Source organism: Spermophilus citellus (genome assembly GCF_964194105.1).
Source record: "Spermophilus citellus genome assembly, chromosome: 13".
Taxonomy (NCBI): domain Eukaryota; kingdom Metazoa; phylum Chordata; class Mammalia; order Rodentia; family Sciuridae; genus Spermophilus; species Spermophilus citellus.
Genome location: NC_138193.1, coordinates 95,541,858 through 95,558,544, shown reverse-complemented (window position 1 = coordinate 95,558,544; position 16,687 = coordinate 95,541,858). Strand labels below are relative to the sequence as shown.

The 16,687-nt window shown below is 44.9% G+C and overlaps 1 protein-coding gene across 2 annotated transcripts; it reads right to left on the bottom strand.

Moving 5' to 3' along the window:
- Window positions 1-434: 434 nt before the first annotated feature.
- On the bottom strand, window positions 435-15,933 carry CGREF1 (cell growth regulator with EF-hand domain 1). 2 transcript variants are annotated; one of them, XM_081263980.1, is made up of 6 exons: window positions 15,794-15,933; window positions 4,640-4,742; window positions 2,338-2,403; window positions 2,181-2,251; window positions 1,926-2,047; window positions 435-1,731 (listed from the first exon to the last, which is right to left on the bottom strand). In XM_081263980.1, the coding sequence occupies exons 2-6, from the start codon at window positions 4,723-4,725 to the stop codon at window positions 1,159-1,161; spliced, it is 918 nt and encodes a 305-aa protein (XP_081120106.1). In that variant the 5' UTR covers window positions 4,726-4,742; window positions 15,794-15,933; the 3' UTR covers window positions 435-1,158. The 2 variants fall into 2 exon arrangements, with proteins under 2 accessions (XP_081120106.1, XP_081120107.1); XM_081263981.1 differs by lacking the exon at window positions 15,794-15,933 and adding an exon at window positions 15,615-15,768.
- Window positions 15,934-16,687: the final 754 nt, after the last annotated feature.

The window sequence follows — 16,687 nt, the reverse complement described above, 5'->3', positions numbered from 1 at the left end:
GATAGATCATCCACGAGTAGGGGAGAGGGAGAGAACTTGAGCTCTCTTGGTTGAAGAGGACATTTCATGCCACAGCCCAGCCATCCATCCAAATAACCAGAAGCCTTGAGGAAAGCCTCTGCTCTGTGCAGGTTCCACTTAGAGGTCCCAGAGCCAGGAGTCAGCATGCCAGACCACAGGCCAGTGAGCAGGAGCCAACTCTGTGGTTCTGTGGGGCCCTCATAGTCCAAAAATACCGCTTCCATTGGCTGCTCCAGAGTCTGCCGTGTGGTTAAGGTGCAAATGTGGCCCAGATACAAAGTGTTGCTGTCCCTCTGGTAGGTCAGGTCCAAATGGTCCAAATGGTCCAAATCCTATTGTGGCCAACTCCCATATTGGAGTTGGCACAGGAAGGGTGACGCCATGTAACGTGATCAAGAGCATGGGTATCAGCCTGAGGTCTGAATTAAATTCTGCCATTTATTAGCCATGTGACACTTTATGGCCCATTATTTAACTCCACCTTCTGCAATTCCTTTTATGTCAAATGGGGCTAATTCTGCCTGGTCATAGAATTATTGTGAGGATAAAAATCAGACAACCTAAAATGTCAGCATCGTACTTGGTATATACTAGGCTCTCAATAAAATGATAGTTATTACTAATATTACTGGGGGGTGTTGCACAGAGACTGGGTGATAGGGACCATCTGTCCTGAGCTGCAGGAGGGCACAGGGTATCTGAACCCAGTAAAGAGGGAACAGGAGGTTGTTTGGGCCCCAGGGGTAAACTGAGCCTTCTTCATGGGGTTATCTGCAGCTAGTACTAGAGACTCTGCTGTCTTGGCACCCCAGGCCCAGGCACACTGGGAAAGCTGAATTTCTGCCCCTCCAAGAGGCCTGTCTAGTTCCCAATGCCCTGTGCCCATCGGGGTTGGACTGGTGGAGAATTGGCCCAGGGGAAGAATTCATTTCATTGTTTATTTGTTGTTTGGGCCTGAAAGCTGTCCCTTAACTTACGGTGCCCCCTAAGCTCAGAAAGACCTGCAGAGAAAGACCTGCCATCCACTGGGGCCAGAAAGGCCAGAGGTGGTCCTCATTCCAACGTATACACCCCCACCCTTTGAGCTTATGTTCCTTCACAGAGAACACAAGGGACACAGGCCTGTCTCCTCCAGGCTTACATCTCATCATTGTCCAGTTGAATATTATGGACCTCAAACTCATTTGGGGTGTTCTTGGACTCCAGTGTTTCTCCTGGAAGCTCTTTGCCTTCCCTTCCATTGTCCCTAGCCACTGCCTGTCCTGTGGCCTCCCCTCCAGGACCTGGGGCATCTCCTTCAGCCTCTACCTGTCCCCTGGCCTCCCCTCCAGGACCTGGAGCATCTCCTTCAGCCTCTACCTGCCCCCTAGCCTCCCCTGTGGAGCCTGGAGTATCTCTTTCATCCCCCGCCTGATGCCCAGCCTCCTGTATAGGCTCCAAGGATTCCCTTCTGGCTTCTTCCTGGCCTCCAGCTTCTTCTCTGAGACCTAGGGCTTCCAGGGTTTCTTGTTTCAGTGGGACCTTAGCCAATGGGGGCTGCCTCCCAGCAGCTTGTAGTTCCTGAGGAGCTGGAGCGAGGTGCTCTCTGGGCTCTGTGTGCCCTGCATTCCCAGGGGCCTCTCCTGGGAAATTGATGAGCTCTGCAGGGGTCATGAGCCCATCCCTATTCAGGTCCTGGGTCTCGAGCACCTTGTCCACTACCAGGATCACCTGTGGAAGCACAGAGTCACCATGGGGTCTCTAGTGTCCAAAGATGTTCCCAGGAGCCTTGTCCCTTCCCAATACCCCCCATTCCTGCCATGCAGGATCTAATCCCCCTCCCTCTTACAGGGAATCTGTAAAAAGTCATGATGAAAATATCCAAAGTGCCAGGAGCTGGTCTCCTGGTCTCCAGCAGAGCTTACCGGGTTGATGGGAAAGTCAGCAGCCCTTGGGGCCAGAGCTGCTGTCAACATGGACAAGAGCTCCAGGCCATCCAGCTGTCCACTCTGGTCATAGTCATGGAGGGCAAAAAGGTAGAGGAGAACTGGGGAGGAGAAGCTGAGTTAGAAGAGGCCCTGAGGACAGGTGGAAAAGGCAGGAGCCAACAAGGCAGCCAGGGCTCAGTCCCAGTCTGGCTGCCCTGAGCCTCCCAGCCCAGCAGCCCAGCAGCCCCTCACCCTGTTCCCGATTCATGTGCTCTGGCTCCTCTTCCATTCTTTCTAGTCCCTTTAGGTAGTTCTGCAGAAGTCTGTTGGGAAAGTAGCAAATCAGCCCCGGCAAGGCCAGTCCCCAGGCCTGACATAGTCACCCAAGGACCCAGCCCAACCTACTCACCGGAGCTGCTCTGGGCCTGGCTGGAAGGGGTTGGACAGGGGCTGCTGCTGAGCTTCAGGGTCTGGCCTGGAGGAGAGAAGGACCAGCATTGCAGAGAGCCCAACCTGCCAGCCTTCCACCACTGTCTCCCAGTAGAATTCTCTCCCCAGAACCAAAGGGACTTGTTCTCTCAAATTCCCAAAACCCTTGTGGGGAAGAATGTGGGGAGCCTGTACAACATAAGGTGTCTAAAGCTGGTGGGTATATTTTAGACTGGTCTCCAAAAATTGATAAGAGACAATTACGAAGAAATTCTGCTATGACACCTGCAGGATTTGTTAGTAATATTTTGACTTATAGTGAAGGAGGTATTCAAAAAGATATTTGGCGTTTAATTGCTGCCTCAGAGTATTTACATTTTTCAGACAAACCATTACCAAAATTTGTTGGCAAGAACTGTAAAGAGGGATCTTGCTATGGCTTAAGAGCCTGTGTCCAATCTCCTTATGTTTTAATTATTGGAAATATAAAAGTTAAATGGATAGATGACAGATATTTTGTTACTTGTAATAAGTGCAACCTAACTAATTGTATTTCTAGGTATAATGGAGGAAAAGGAGTGCTGATACTTCATCAGCCCTCTTTTGTTTTATTACCTGCTAATATTTCAGAGCCATGGTATGCTAATGCTGGTTTACAAGTCCTGCAGCAAATTCATGCCCAGCTAACAAGACCTAAACGTGCTATTGGAGTCATAATTGTTGGTGTCTTAGCACTGGTCTCATTTATTGCCTCAACTGTCTCTGCATCTCTGACATTGTCTCAAAATATTCAGCATGCAAAATTTCTTAATAATTTAGCTCAAAATACTTCCAAGGCTCTGCGTAATCAAGTAAATATTGATGAAAGGATTGAGACTAAGTTAAACGCCTTAGAGGCGACTGTTATAAACATTGGTAATGAACTTTCAGCCTTAAAATTTAAGAAAAGGCTTAAATGCCATGCTAATTATAAGTATGTATGTGTTACAGCTGCCAAGTACAATGCTTCTCTCTGGGATTGGGAGAAGGTTAAAAACCATTTATTAGGCATTTGGCAAAATAGTAATAATAGCTTGGATATTCTGGAACTTCATCACCATATCCAAGACATTCAAAACAATAGAGCTGATTTTTCAGATCCTTCTTCTTTGGCTAACCAAATATTGAAGGAGTTAAATGGATTCAACCCTGGAAATATTCTCAAACACTCCGCTTGGTACCTTATTGGATTATTCTCCTTGCTGTTAATTCTCTTTTGTATTGTAACTATAGGATGGCGATTCTTCCAATCAAGAATCCGGGGACTCCAGAGAGTGAACCGCCGCCTCATTGTTAAGAATAGAAAGGGGGAATATGTGGGGAGCCATTCTGACACGTGATTGGGTGACTCCCGTTAAGGGCCTGAGGCGCTCTGGCTGTGTCGGAGCTTTCCCGACCCTTTCCTGATGAGAGAGCCCATCCGTGTGGGGGTGTGCGTAACCACTGACCCTGGAGACCCAATCACTGACCCTGACCTTGGAGTACAGCCCCCCCTCAACCTTCATTGGATGGAATTCTCCCCTGAATCTCTTGTCCCCCCAAATAAAAGGCTACTCCCCGGCGTGTTCGCTCTCTCTCTCTCTCCTGCTAGCCCAGAGTAATCCTCGCTGCCCTGCTGGGCGGCTTGAGGCGGGAGCCAGGGAGGCAAGCCGTCTCGGACCTAGCAATGTAAAATAAGGTACTGTCTGTGTGTTTTATTTTGATCTCTTCTAACTAACTTAATGCCAGAACCTCATTAATGAAACCACTGCGCAGGCCGCGTGGTAGAGAAGAAGGCTTACAGACTCCTCGGATTTTGTTTTTGCAATTGCCAGCCTTTGCCACTCTTCCTATATTTTTCTCCATACCTACCCAGTATATCCAACTGCACAGCTTAAAAAAATAAGACCTTCAGAAAGTGATTCTATAAAACAGAAGTGATGTGGGAATGATGTCTATTTCTTTGGTGTTCCCACAAGTAGGTCTTGATTAGAGGACCACAGCCCTTTTCCTGGCCTCTGGCTTCTTACTGGCGCTTCACCCACATTGGAGCTGAGTTCTCGGCTTCCAAAGGGCTCCAGCCAAGTGTTGAATGCCAATGTTGTGACATTCTGATAGGCACAGGACAGGTGGTTGGAGTGGGGGATTCAGAGTTCAGGGAGCCTACTCCCCAGTCCCAGCTCCCAGAGGCACCTACCACACCCTCTGAGTTCTCTAAAAACTCTCCCTGGCCCAGCCTAGGCCCTGCCCTCCTAATCCCTTACCTTGTGGCACCATCCTTGGGAGCAGCTTGACTCAGCGGGAGCAACAGCAGTGGCAGCATTAATGCTCTCATCTGCCAAGGTGACATCCTTCCTAGAACTGGATCTGGGAATAGAATTAGGGTGTCAGGGGACAGGGGTGTCTGCCACCATATTGGGGACCATTTGGGTCAGACAGAAATGCCTTCTTTCCTTGCCTCTACCTGCAGTGCAGGGGACAGGATTCTTGCCCAGGGAAGATTCCTGGGTGGATCTTAGCAATCTTCCATGGCACTGTGTTCAAAATCCATCCTACTCCAGCTCCAGGCCATAAGAGCAGCGCTGGGAAGGGGGGGGGGGCAGGGGCCCCTCCCCAGATTACATGCATTCTGTCCCTGTCAGCCTGCAGGGTGCTCAGAGAGGTACCACCTTAAGTGGCACCTAACTTTAGTTCAGGTCACTTATTTTTGTTTATTTTGCAGTGCTAGGAATGAACCCAGGGATTTATTTTAAAAAAAAATGTTTTTTGACTAGTAAAGCAGTCTTCTACTGAGCCACATCCCCAGCCCCAGGCCATTTAAAAAAAAAATTTTTTTGTAGTTGTAGATGGACAGAATGCCTTTATTTTATTTGTTTATTTTTATGGGGTGCTGAGGATGGAACCCAGTGTCTCAGGCATGCTGGCAAACGCTCTGCCTCTGAGCTGCAGCCCCAGCCCCCAGACCATTTGTTTTATAGACAGAAAGGGAAAAGACAAGATTAGCTACTCAGGGAGTCATATGAAGACCAAGACTTAAACAGAGACACAGACAGGGAGACAGATTGTTAGCTTGTGCTTATTAAAAACACACTGGAAGACAAATCCAAAAAAGGCACAGACTCCTTAAAAAATTCAAACTAAGGTATAGACTGAAAGCAACAAATCAAAGTCCAACCACAGTGGCCCAGGAGTTGCTGTTTACCAAAGGCAGTTAGGAAAAGCAGATCTCAGTATAAAGGAAAAAATAAGAATTTCCCCTGAGAGCTATATTATGTAGGTTCATACGCCAAAAAAAGAAGTCACTTGATTATATGGAAAGAGTCAAATTGGCAGAGCCAGGGTTGTGGCTCAGCACTAGAGTGCTTGCCTAGCTGCATGAGGCACTGGGTTCGATCCCTGACACCACATAAAAATAAGCAAATAAAATAAAGGTATTGTGTCCATCTACAACTAAAAAATAAATAAATAATTTTTAAAAAGAGTCAAATTGGATCAATTGATGAAACCAATCAATTGAAAACAAAACACAAAGCTTTCTGATTAGCTCCAGGTGTGTGTATATATTAATGTGAATTTTCCAGGAAGTAAAAGCCCACCAGAGTTCAGCTCTGAAACCCTAAACCCATTGTCAGATGCTTGATGGTCAAAGCAGAGGATTAGGAACCCCCTCACATGGTACCCTACACTCTGGCTGACACTGGATTTTCCTAGAGGGAAGTTTGTTAGTGTAGTTAGTTAGAGATGAAAAGGAATGGTAGAAGGGGAAATGAGAGACAGGGTGGCTATAAAAGGGTCCCTAACTGGCAACTGACCTAGAAGACTCAGTACCCATTGTGCCACACCATGAGGGCTATAGAAAAGTAGGTAGACCACTCAGAGCCACTGAAGGGCATCACCAGTCTCCCCAGCTGCTATATTCCAGAAAGAGATCGATCACATCCTTCATGGATTTATGGGTGCACATCATACTGCCAAGGTCACATGTACCCACAAGCTGCTCTGAGGGTCAGTTGACTATTGTATGACCTTCTGCTGGAAATGCTAGGTCGGAAAGGACCAAGTGACCCAAGTACGCAGGCACATGCCATGAGGGATTGAACCCAGGTGCACTGAGCTGCCTTTTTTATGTTTTATTTTGAGACAAGTTCTTGCTAAGTTGCTTAGGACCTCACTAAGTTGCTAAGGCTGGCCTTGAACTTGCAATCCTCCTGCCTCAGCCTCCTGAGTTACTGGGATTACAGGCTTGTACCATTGTGCCTAGCTGCTCTCAGTTTTTACACAGCACAGGCATATGACTTCCCCCAAAACAGGCAATAAGCAAGACAACCTCTGGGCCCAGAGAGGCATGGCTACCTGCCACTCCATTTTAGCTCTACTACAAATTCCTACCTCCTAGTCTAACAAAAACCCAAAGCCTAATCATTTCATTAGGTCCCCGGCTGATCTGTGGAGCCCTCTCTCCAGGGTGTATTTCACTTTCTCTTTCCTTTCCTGCAATAAACCTGCTCTAATCCCTGCCCTGCTGTACTTCTGTTTCTGCACCTGAGTAATTATCCTAATTTTAGGTATTGCCCCCAAATACTGAGGATCACTTTAGAGTTGACTCTCAACTTCTGGAAACAAGTTCATGACTTTCATTCAATTCTCCAAGAGTTCCACAACCCCTAATAAAGTCCAGAACCACTGCTAGAGTGGACATCAATTTCCTGTGAGGGTGGAGCAGATGAACATCTGGCTCACGGGGAGAAAAACAAAAATTTACCATTTTGAGTGACCTTGAGCAAGAATCTACAAAGCATGGAAGTCCACAAAAAGGTGAAGCCTCAGAGATGGTAGAATCTGTCTTCATTTTTCTATGGGTATGATTGGCCCAAACAACCATACTGAAGACACATAGTTTATCAGTGTCTCTAAGACCAAAAGAATGTTGAAACCACAGCTGCCCTAAAAGTGTTTGCCAATACCAGCTAGCACTTACAGATCCTTGGGTTTTAGTTGTTGTGCCCAGAAGGAGAAAAGGTCTTGGGCTTGTTCAAGATAGGCAGTTGTAACTGACACCTCCATATCAACATGTCACCCTCAAAGGCATATAGACCAGTAGCTGAGTGAGCCAGCAAAATGCCCAGACTGCTCTGTCTTGTAGTATGATAGTAAGTGTCCCAAAGAAAGTAACTACAAAGTTGGATAAAAATAGAGTATCCTTTCAAAAGCATCGAGTTGGCAAGAAATTTTCAGTGCACAAAAGCACCATGGAAATAGTAATCTGGGAGAAAAGAAAGCTTGACGTCAGCTTTTGCCTCAAGAGTGGCCACCAAACTCAACCCACATGAACTTGAGCTAGCAGTTTGAGTGCTGCACGTAGCAGAGGAGATCAGCAATAAAAATTGGGCTCACCAATATGAAGAGATGAATAGGAAATTTCCTAGGTGAAACTGGCTCCAAAGAGCTATGTCTTCAATACAAGGGTGAACAAAAGTTTGCCATGAAGAAAGGAAGCAAAGAATCCTGCCTATCTTGACGGTGGCACCAGGTAGAGGGAGGGAAAAAAATCCCCTGAGAATTTGATTTAGCAGGGAATTGAGCCCAGGAGTACTTAAACACTGAGCCCCACCCTCAGCCCTTTTAATTTTTTATTTTGAGACAGCATCTCACTAAGTTGCTTAGAGCCTCGTTAAATTGCTGAGGCTAGCTTTGAACTCACAATCTTCCTGCCTCAGGCTTTGAGCCAATGGGATTACAGGCATGTGCCACTGCATTCCGCTTCCCTGAGAATCTGTTCTAATGTGGGTTTGAGGACTGGATTAATGCAGATGTATGGTTCAGAAAACCTAGAACCATAAATAATTTATTTTGAAGGTGATTTGGTTGGTAGTGGCTCCAACTGACTGACAGGAGGGACCCAACTCCAGTTTGGGCCTATAATAATTTCCATTGGTAAAGTTTCAAGAAATTTGAACTCACAGCAAAAAAGTTATAAATATGAGAAGGAATAAGACATTATGAATGAAAGTCAGCAGAACAAGAGCAGGCAAAAGTAGTCCTGCAAAAATGAAATTGCTATATTGGAATTATCACATGTGAAATATAAAGTTAGTGTATTTAATATACTTTAAGAAATTGAAGGGAAGCTTGAAACTATGAGAAAGAAATGAGATTATAAAAAATGATTATGTCTGTAATCCCAGCAACTCTGGAGGCAGAGACAGGAGGATTACAAGTTCAAGGCCAGCCTCAGCAACTTGGCAAGGTCCTAAGCAATTTAGCAAGACCCTGTCTCAAAATAAAAAATAAAAAGGGCTATAGCTCAGTGAAAAAGTGCTCTTGGGTTCAATCCCCAGTACTCAATCAATAAATCAATCAAGTAGACTTGAAGAACAAAATCAAAATTTTTAGAAATAAAAAACTAATTTAAAAAATGCAACAGGTAAGTTAAATAGATTAGACATAGCTGATATGAAAATTAATGAGAGGGCTGGGCCTGTGGCTCAGTGGTAGCACACTTACCTGGCATGTGTGAGGCACTGGGTTCGATTCTCAGCACCACATATAAATAAATAAATAAAGGTCTATATCAACAACTTTAAAAAAAATTAACAAAAGAAAATTAATGAATTGGAAAATAGATCTGAATAAATTATTCAGAATGCAGTTTACTGAGTTAAAGATAAAATATAGAACAAAGGTTAAGCAGTATGAAGGATGGAAAAAACAATAGATAAAATTAGATAGAAGCAGTATTTGAAAAGATACTAGCTGAGACTTTTCCATAAGGTTGCAAAACACTAATATCCAACACAGGAAGCCCAACAATCCCACATGGACTAAATAAACAGAAAGCTATCTCTGGACCTATTGTTCTTAAATTATAGAACATCAAGAAAAAGAGAAGGTAAGGTGCTTAGACTGACAGCAATTTCCCCACAGCAAGTAATGCCAAAATGCAGTATCAGAGAATTTGTATGTGTTCAGAGAGCAGGAGACAATGCTATTCTAGAATTCTATTCTCAACAAAATTATCTTTCAAGGCTATGGTTATAGCTCAGTGTTATAGCTCAGCTTAGCATCAATTCCCAATGTGGCAGGAAAAAAAATCTTCAAAGAAGTAAAATGAAAACAATTTTGGATGAACAACTTAAGGGAATTTATCATCAACATTTCTTCATTGAAGGAAGTTCTAAAGAATAATTTCTGGGAAAGGATCTTAGAAGGGAGGTCTGAAATTCAAGGAAAAATGTTGAGCAAAGGAATTAGAGAATACGTGAGTAAATCTAAACAGACTGACCATAAGCAATGATAATTAGGTTAATAGATGGAGCAAAAAAGGTCTGAACTACAATATATAACAATAAAACACATAAAGTGAATGAAGGTGGTTGTTTGGGAAGAGAGTGGACAGGTTGATTAATTTTATCAAACATGCAGCTTAAAATATAAAAGTAATTGCTAAGAAAAAATAGAAATGGAATATGCAATATTACAACAAGTAGAGGAAAAAAAATCAATGAAATTTGTTTTTTCTGGTATCAGGGATGGCCGCATGCTAATACCAGGGTCTCATTAAGTTCTCCAGTCTGACCTTGAACTTATGATCCTCCTGTCTCAGTTTCTGGAGCAGCTTAGATACAGGCATGCACTAACTGAGCCTGACATGAATGGATTTTTTTTTAAATCAATTCAAAAGAAGGCAGGAAAATAGAAAAAAGAAATCAACAAAACAAAAAATAAAATAAAGTTGTAACAACAAACCCAAGTATATCAGTAATCATAATAAATACAGAATATATAAGCTCATCAGTTTAAAAAAGTAGAGATTATCTAAAGGTATACAAAATAAAGTACACTTATACCCAATTTTCAAGAAGTTAACAAAGAGTAAAGATCCAGAAAGACTGAAAGCAAAAAGATGAAAAACAATAATGGGCTGGGGATGTGGCTCAAGCGGTAGCGCGCTTGCCTGGCATGCGTGCGGCCCGGGTTCGATCCTCAGCACCACATACAAAGATGTTGCGTCCGCTGAAAACTGAAAAATAAATATTAAAAAAAATAAAATGAAAATACTTTTTATAAATAAAAGAGGACTATTCCAATGGCCCAAGAGACTGAGGCAGGAGGATCACAAGTTCAAAGTCAGCCTAAGCAACTTAGTGAGACTTGTCTCTAAATAAAAAATAAAAAGGGTTGGGGATGTGGCTCCATGGCTAAATTCCCCTTTTTATTTTTCAACCCATTTATTCAATCCCCAGTACCAAAAAAAAAAAAAAAAAAAAAAAAAGTCTAAACCTCTTTACAGTGAAAGAGACCATAAGTCAAGTTCAAGGGGACAGTGATAGCAGCTAGTGCTTGGAGACTACCTGAGTCCTCAGTGGGTACAGCCTCAGCAGGGAGGTGAAGATTGAAATCTCCCTTGAAACCCCCACAGCCACTGAATAGAAATCCAAGAATTGCAGAGTTGTGTGCCTCGTTTCCTAGGAGGTTAGTGGGAAGGCCCTGCCTTCAATGGGCCTGAATAGCCAGGCAGCTGGATGAAACATGGGTAAATGAGCCAGAGAGATGCTTTATATCCAGTCTGCTGGTGTGAAGGGTGGGTCAGCTGGAGGTTCCAGTCTTTATGGTGAAATGAGGGGTGCATATGAGAGGACCAGCTGGCCGGAAGGGGCAAGAAGGAGAAGTCCAAAAGGTGAGGATCCTGGGCTGGACACCACAGAGGATACTATGGTGCTATCATTTAAATCTGGATGTCCTCCAAAAGCCCTTGTGTTAGAGGCTTGGCCCTCAGCTTAGTGCTATCGGGAGGTGGTAGAAACTCTAAGAGGTGGGGCCTAATGGGAGGTTTTTAAGTGTTGGAGGTGTTTTAAGTACTGGATTGTGAGACCTGGGTCTCTTATCTTTTGCTTCCCAGCCATGAGGCAAGCAGCTTTATTCTACCACAGACTCCCTGCTATGATGTGCAGCCTTACAACAAGCCAAAAGCAATGGCCCCAACAGAGCATGGATTGGAACCTCCAAAACTATGAGCCAAAATGAACCTTTACAAGATGGTTACCTCAGGTATTTGTTACAGTGATGGAAAGCTGAAAACCCACATGGGAAGTACCATAGATTTCACATGACAAAGACCAGAGGGGCAAGCATCCTTAGGAAGGAAAGTGTTAATGTGTGTAGAATAAAAATAAACAATAACAATTTAATTTTTTTTTCTGTTTTTGCAGTACATCAAATCCAGGGCCTCTACATGTTAAGCATATATATGTTCTACCACTGTTAAGCACATGCTCACATTCCCAGTCTATTTCTTTAATATTTCTTAGGCACCTACTATAAGTGAGGCACTATCTTATCAATACTAAGCTGATAATTGGGCTAGTACCACATTTCTTTTTCTTTCCCCCCCTTTAGTCTTTAAAATATTTAATAAGGGGCTGGGGATGTGGCTCAAGTGGTAGCACGCTCGCCTAGCATGCGTGCGGCCCGGGTTCTATCCTTAGCACCACATACAAACAAAGATGTTGTGTGCGCCAAAAACTAAAAAATAAATAAATATTAAAATTCTCTCTCTCTCTCTCTTTAAAAAAAATAAATATTTAATAAAAAAAGATATAAATGTTAAAACAATTAAGAGAAAAAAAACAGAATTTGGGTGCAGTGGCACACACCTGTAATCCCTGCTACTCAGGAGGTTGAAGCAGGAGGATTGCAAGTCATGAGCTTAAGGCCAACCTGGGAAAATTAGTGAGATCCCCATCTAAAAAGAGAGAAAGATACAATTGCTAAGGAAGGGTGGTCTAGCCCAAAGTTCAAGGGTACAGTCCTTGACCTCAGGCTGCCTAAATTCAAGTGCAGGTTTTGGAGTTCACTAGCTGAGAGCCTTCTCCATCTCAGGTCTGTGACATCAGGCTAATGAGAGCTCTCCCCAGGGCTGTAGGGAAGAAATGAGACAAGGCCTGTAGGGAAGAAATGAGACAAGGCCTGTAAAGTACAGCACCTGTTATACAATTAGAACTTTTTCCTTCTTAAGTTCTCCTGGGCTGCTCTGCAGTGGCTTCACATATATCCTCCCTCCTTGTCTTCCCACCTGGAGCCTCTCTAATTGCTTTCTCCTCCCCATCTGTTCTCTGCTGGGACCTAGGCCCCAGGAGTCACTGGAGTAATTTACATCCTTCAGAGCTGTCAAAACTTATTATAGGCTTAGTGAACTGCCATCCGCTAGCAGCTGCCTTTCAGAAGAGACATTTGGGAACTCCAAAGACTGATTTTCTGGTGGTGGCAGTTTGGGCACAAGGGGGAAGCACCCTCCAACCCCACTGATCTACTTACTCAGGCCAACCATGATGGTTCCAAAAACATGTCCACAAAGTTTTTTATATTCCTGCCAAACCTGGAGTCTAATTCCCTTCCCCTCCTGTTGCATATGATTTGGGTTTAGTGGCTTGCCTCCAGTGAATTGTTGAAATGATGCCATGTGATGGCCAGGTCCAGGTAGTTTACACTTAGTTCTAGTTCCACCCCCTTACCCACTGCCATGTGGGAAAACTACATTGGGATAGAGATACCTGGGGAACCTAGAGCTTCCCATGGGCAGTGAGCAAACCTTTACCAATTCCAATCCCCAGCCTTAAAGGTGTCCTAACAAACACTGAAAGAATAGAAATATAGAAATGTACTTGTCTCCAACTACCCTATCCAGACATGCACTCAAGAATAAAGTCAACAGAACCATTTTAAGCCTCTAAGCCACCCCGCCCCCTTTAAGATACCTGCATAAGAATAGCTCCAAAGAAAGGTAGAAAAGAAAGTGAGAAAAATCTATGCATCACTGTTTGTATGTGAGGAAAAAAAAAAAAAAAGGAAAGAGGATTCCCATGGCCCAGCTAGGAGGTGAAGAGTTTATCCAATAATCTAGTCTGCCAGGGAGCAATGCCAGGGCTAGGACTATTTTCAGCCCCAAGTATGCATTCAGGGTGTCTGATGCTTGGGGGTAGAGTGAGTGGAGTCTGCAGGCTGGTGATCATTTGCAAGCATTAATAGAGCACCTGGTGGAATTCCAAAGGACACAAGGGCTCTCCCCTATCTTCTATTTTAAGTCATTACATTTTAAGATAGTGTGTTCAGTCAAGAATTAGAATACCAACTCCATAAGGGCTGGCCTCATGGGTGTGCAACTTGTGTAGTCACATAGGGCCTTGCTGGGTTGGGCTGGGTCCTTGTACTTAGTCTAATGCTGTGCTGTCACTGTCTTGAAATTCTCAATCATTTTTGCACCAAGACTTGCAAGTTAGATACCTGGTTCTGAGCCCCACCCACATGAATCACTAACTCTCTCCTCCTCTCAGTCCTATGCATCCCTTACATATGTAACTATCCAATATGTGTAGAGGACAGAGAATAGCTTCAGAACTAGCAGTACCCATTTTCAGCTCCCAGTTCCACTACTGACTGATTATCCTGTGACCTTGAATCAGTTAATTATCCTCACCAAACTTAAGTTACATTATCTGCTTACTGGAGATAATATTTACCACACAAAGGTGTAGCAACTACTAAGTGGATAGTAAATTTCTTCATGCACACACTAATATAGTATTCTTTTACTGTTGTCTCTGCCTCTGGTGTATTCTTCATACACACCCATATCAGATAAATCTTCATTTGCTAATGTCCTTCTCCAAACTCCTCAATGGCTCCTATTTCTCTTACAATCCAGAGTCCTTACCTGAGCATTCAAGGCCTTCTATAGATATCAAGTTATGTTTGATTCATCTTTCAGTGTTCTATTACCCTAACACTCTGCTTCAAAAACAGTCTCCTAAAAAACTTTTCATTTCACTTTCCAAGGCTTGGGTCCAAACTGTTCCATCATCAATCTGAAATATCCTGGACCCTTCTGACAACTTTGGCATAGTTCACTTCAAAAACTTAAATAATTGCATGTGAACTTTTAGAGTAATATTGTGTGTGTGTGTGTGTGTGTGTGTGTGTGTGTGTGTGTGTGTGGTGTTGCAGGGCAAATGGGGTGTCATTCATTCTAGGCAAGTGCTGTATCACTGAGCTACATTCCCAGCTCTAATGTTATATTCACTTAAGTAATGCTTCCAGCTGTGACATTTTTAGTACAAGTAATCCACCTCCATTGTTCAAAGAAAGTCAGGTTAATGCCTCATGTAATGTGTAATGAGGTTGGTATAATGTAATTTGTTCCTATTTACACATTTTAAAGCATTTACAAAAGCTTTTGTAAGCAACAGAAATAAAGGAGTCCTTGAACCACTGTTTGTCAAATAAAAATGTTCCTAAGCATTTCCTATAATTATCATGTTCATGAACATAATTAGCCTAATAAACACATAAAGCCACCATAACTGTTATTTAATAGGATATAATTCAGTAAAGTTATTCACATTCACACACACACACACACACACACACACACACACTCACATTGACCCTCCTGCCTCAGATTTTTTTCAAACTTTTGCACCAGTGCATGGGAGGAGAGCTCAGCCTTGAGGTTAGACCTCTTATTAAATCCTACCTCTGACACTGCTATGTGATCTAGGCAGGCTGCTCAACCTGAGTCCTGGGATCTTCGGTTTTAAAATGAGGCTCACATAATCTCACCAGGGTTTGGGGAGGATGCAATGAGATAATGTAGGCTAAGTGACTGGCAGCAAGCAGGTGCTCCTTAAGTATTTCAGATACTCTAGGACATGACAGGGCTCTAGGTTATCTTGTGTAACTTCCCATTCAGTGCCAACATTTTTTTCCACAGTATCCCCATCAAAAGGCCATTCAATCTCTGCCCAAATCGTCCCAGGACAGGAACCTAGCATCTCACAGGGCGTCCATTCCATTTCTAGCTAAGTCCGACTGTTAGGAAGTTAACTGAACTGAATCCTCTGATTTATCCATCCAATGCCACTGGGCCTCCCAACATCCCCACCCTTACTTGTAAGAAAGGAGACAGTGGTCTATACAGTCAAAGGTGCAGCACACCTGAGCTGGTCTGGGCCCAGCCACTTCCAGCTAGAAGATAACCCTGGGCCCTTCCCAAACCTCCACCTCGCCATATGTCAGATGAGGTGAATCTCCAGCCAGCTGCCCTCAGCCGCCAGCCGCCAGGGCTGTTGGAGCAACACCTCCCATACGCGAGGGAAAAGCTCTGGGGGCGGGGGGGGGGGGGATTCTGGGACCCATCATCAAACCAAGGGGCCTCAGGGGGCGCTTTTCAGACCCTTCCTCTACCTGCTCTCAAGGAAGACCTCTTCCCAGCGGTGCCAAGAGGCGAGGGCCAGCTCCAGTCGGGTCCAAGCCGCAGGGATGCAGAGGAACTGGCTCTTAAGATCCCGACCAGAGGCAGGAGGCCGCCTGGCCCTGGCACCCGGTACCCGCCCACAGCCCGCCCGGGGCGGGGTCGGACCCACCTGCTGCGGCGGCGCTGAGCGGGGCTGGGGCTCCGGCTTCGGCTTCGTGCAAGCTCCAGGCTGCCGCGCCACGGGTGCCTTGCTACCAGCCGCCTGCCCTCCCCCGGGCGGCTCCACGTGGCCGCTCCACGTCGCCCGCCCGCCTGGTTGCAGCCGCCGCCCAGGGCCGGGCAGAGTCCGGAGCAGCGCCAGCCGCCGCCCCGCCCGCCTCCCCTGCCCCCGCGGTCCACCGAGCCCTGCGATCCCGCGGGAGGAAGGGGCGGGGTACCGGTGTCACTGAGACCAACAGACTGGTGAGGCTGGTGTGTGTGACAGACACACACACACACCTAGAGAGGCAGACAGAGGGCAAGGCTGGTACTATGAGAGGGTTTAACTGTGGTCATGCCATGGGTGCAAGTGGCTCTGCTTGGGAGATGCAGATGTATGTGACAAAATAGAATGGAATAATTTACTCCTTTCATGTGTGATTGTGACTGGTGTATGCGGCCATGGGTAAGAGGAACTTGACACAGTGGGGATATTTTGTGTCTGTGTCCAGTGTGGGCATGGGCTTGAGAGAGTATAGCCAACGTGTGCTTATCTTCTAGGTGTGTGATAGTATGGGATTCAAGCACTATATGTATCAAGGTATCTGGGTGAACTCTTCTGGAATTGTTAGTGATGTTAAAATGACACTGAGCTGCGACTGCTGTTTCCAGTGAAGGTGTCACTGTGTAACTGAGGAATGGCTCAGTGGAATGAGGGGAGGGTCAGGTGGGGTTGTCAGGAGAAACTATCACCACAAGGGCCATGGTGGCAGCATTGCAATTGTGTGGCTGTAGCTTTGTGATCAAAATGAGGTTGTCACCTGCTTTTGTCCTAGTGGCCAGTCCCTCTACCTAGGTTCTGCAC

Excerpts from the sequence above, each read along its gene's own strand:
- CGREF1 (XM_081263980.1), bottom strand. The coding sequence starts at position 4,725 with ATGTCACCTTGGCAGATGAGAGCATTAATGCTGCCACTGCTGTTGCTC. Across the intron at positions 2,252-2,337 it reads CCAGGCCCAGAGCAGCTCCG|ACTTCTGCAGAACTACCTAA; the intron begins GTGAGTAGGTTG and ends CTTTCCCAACAG. Across the intron at positions 2,048-2,180 it reads GCACATGAATCGGGAACAGG|TTCTCCTCTACCTTTTTGCC; the intron begins GTGAGGGGCTGC and ends TCTCCTCCCCAG.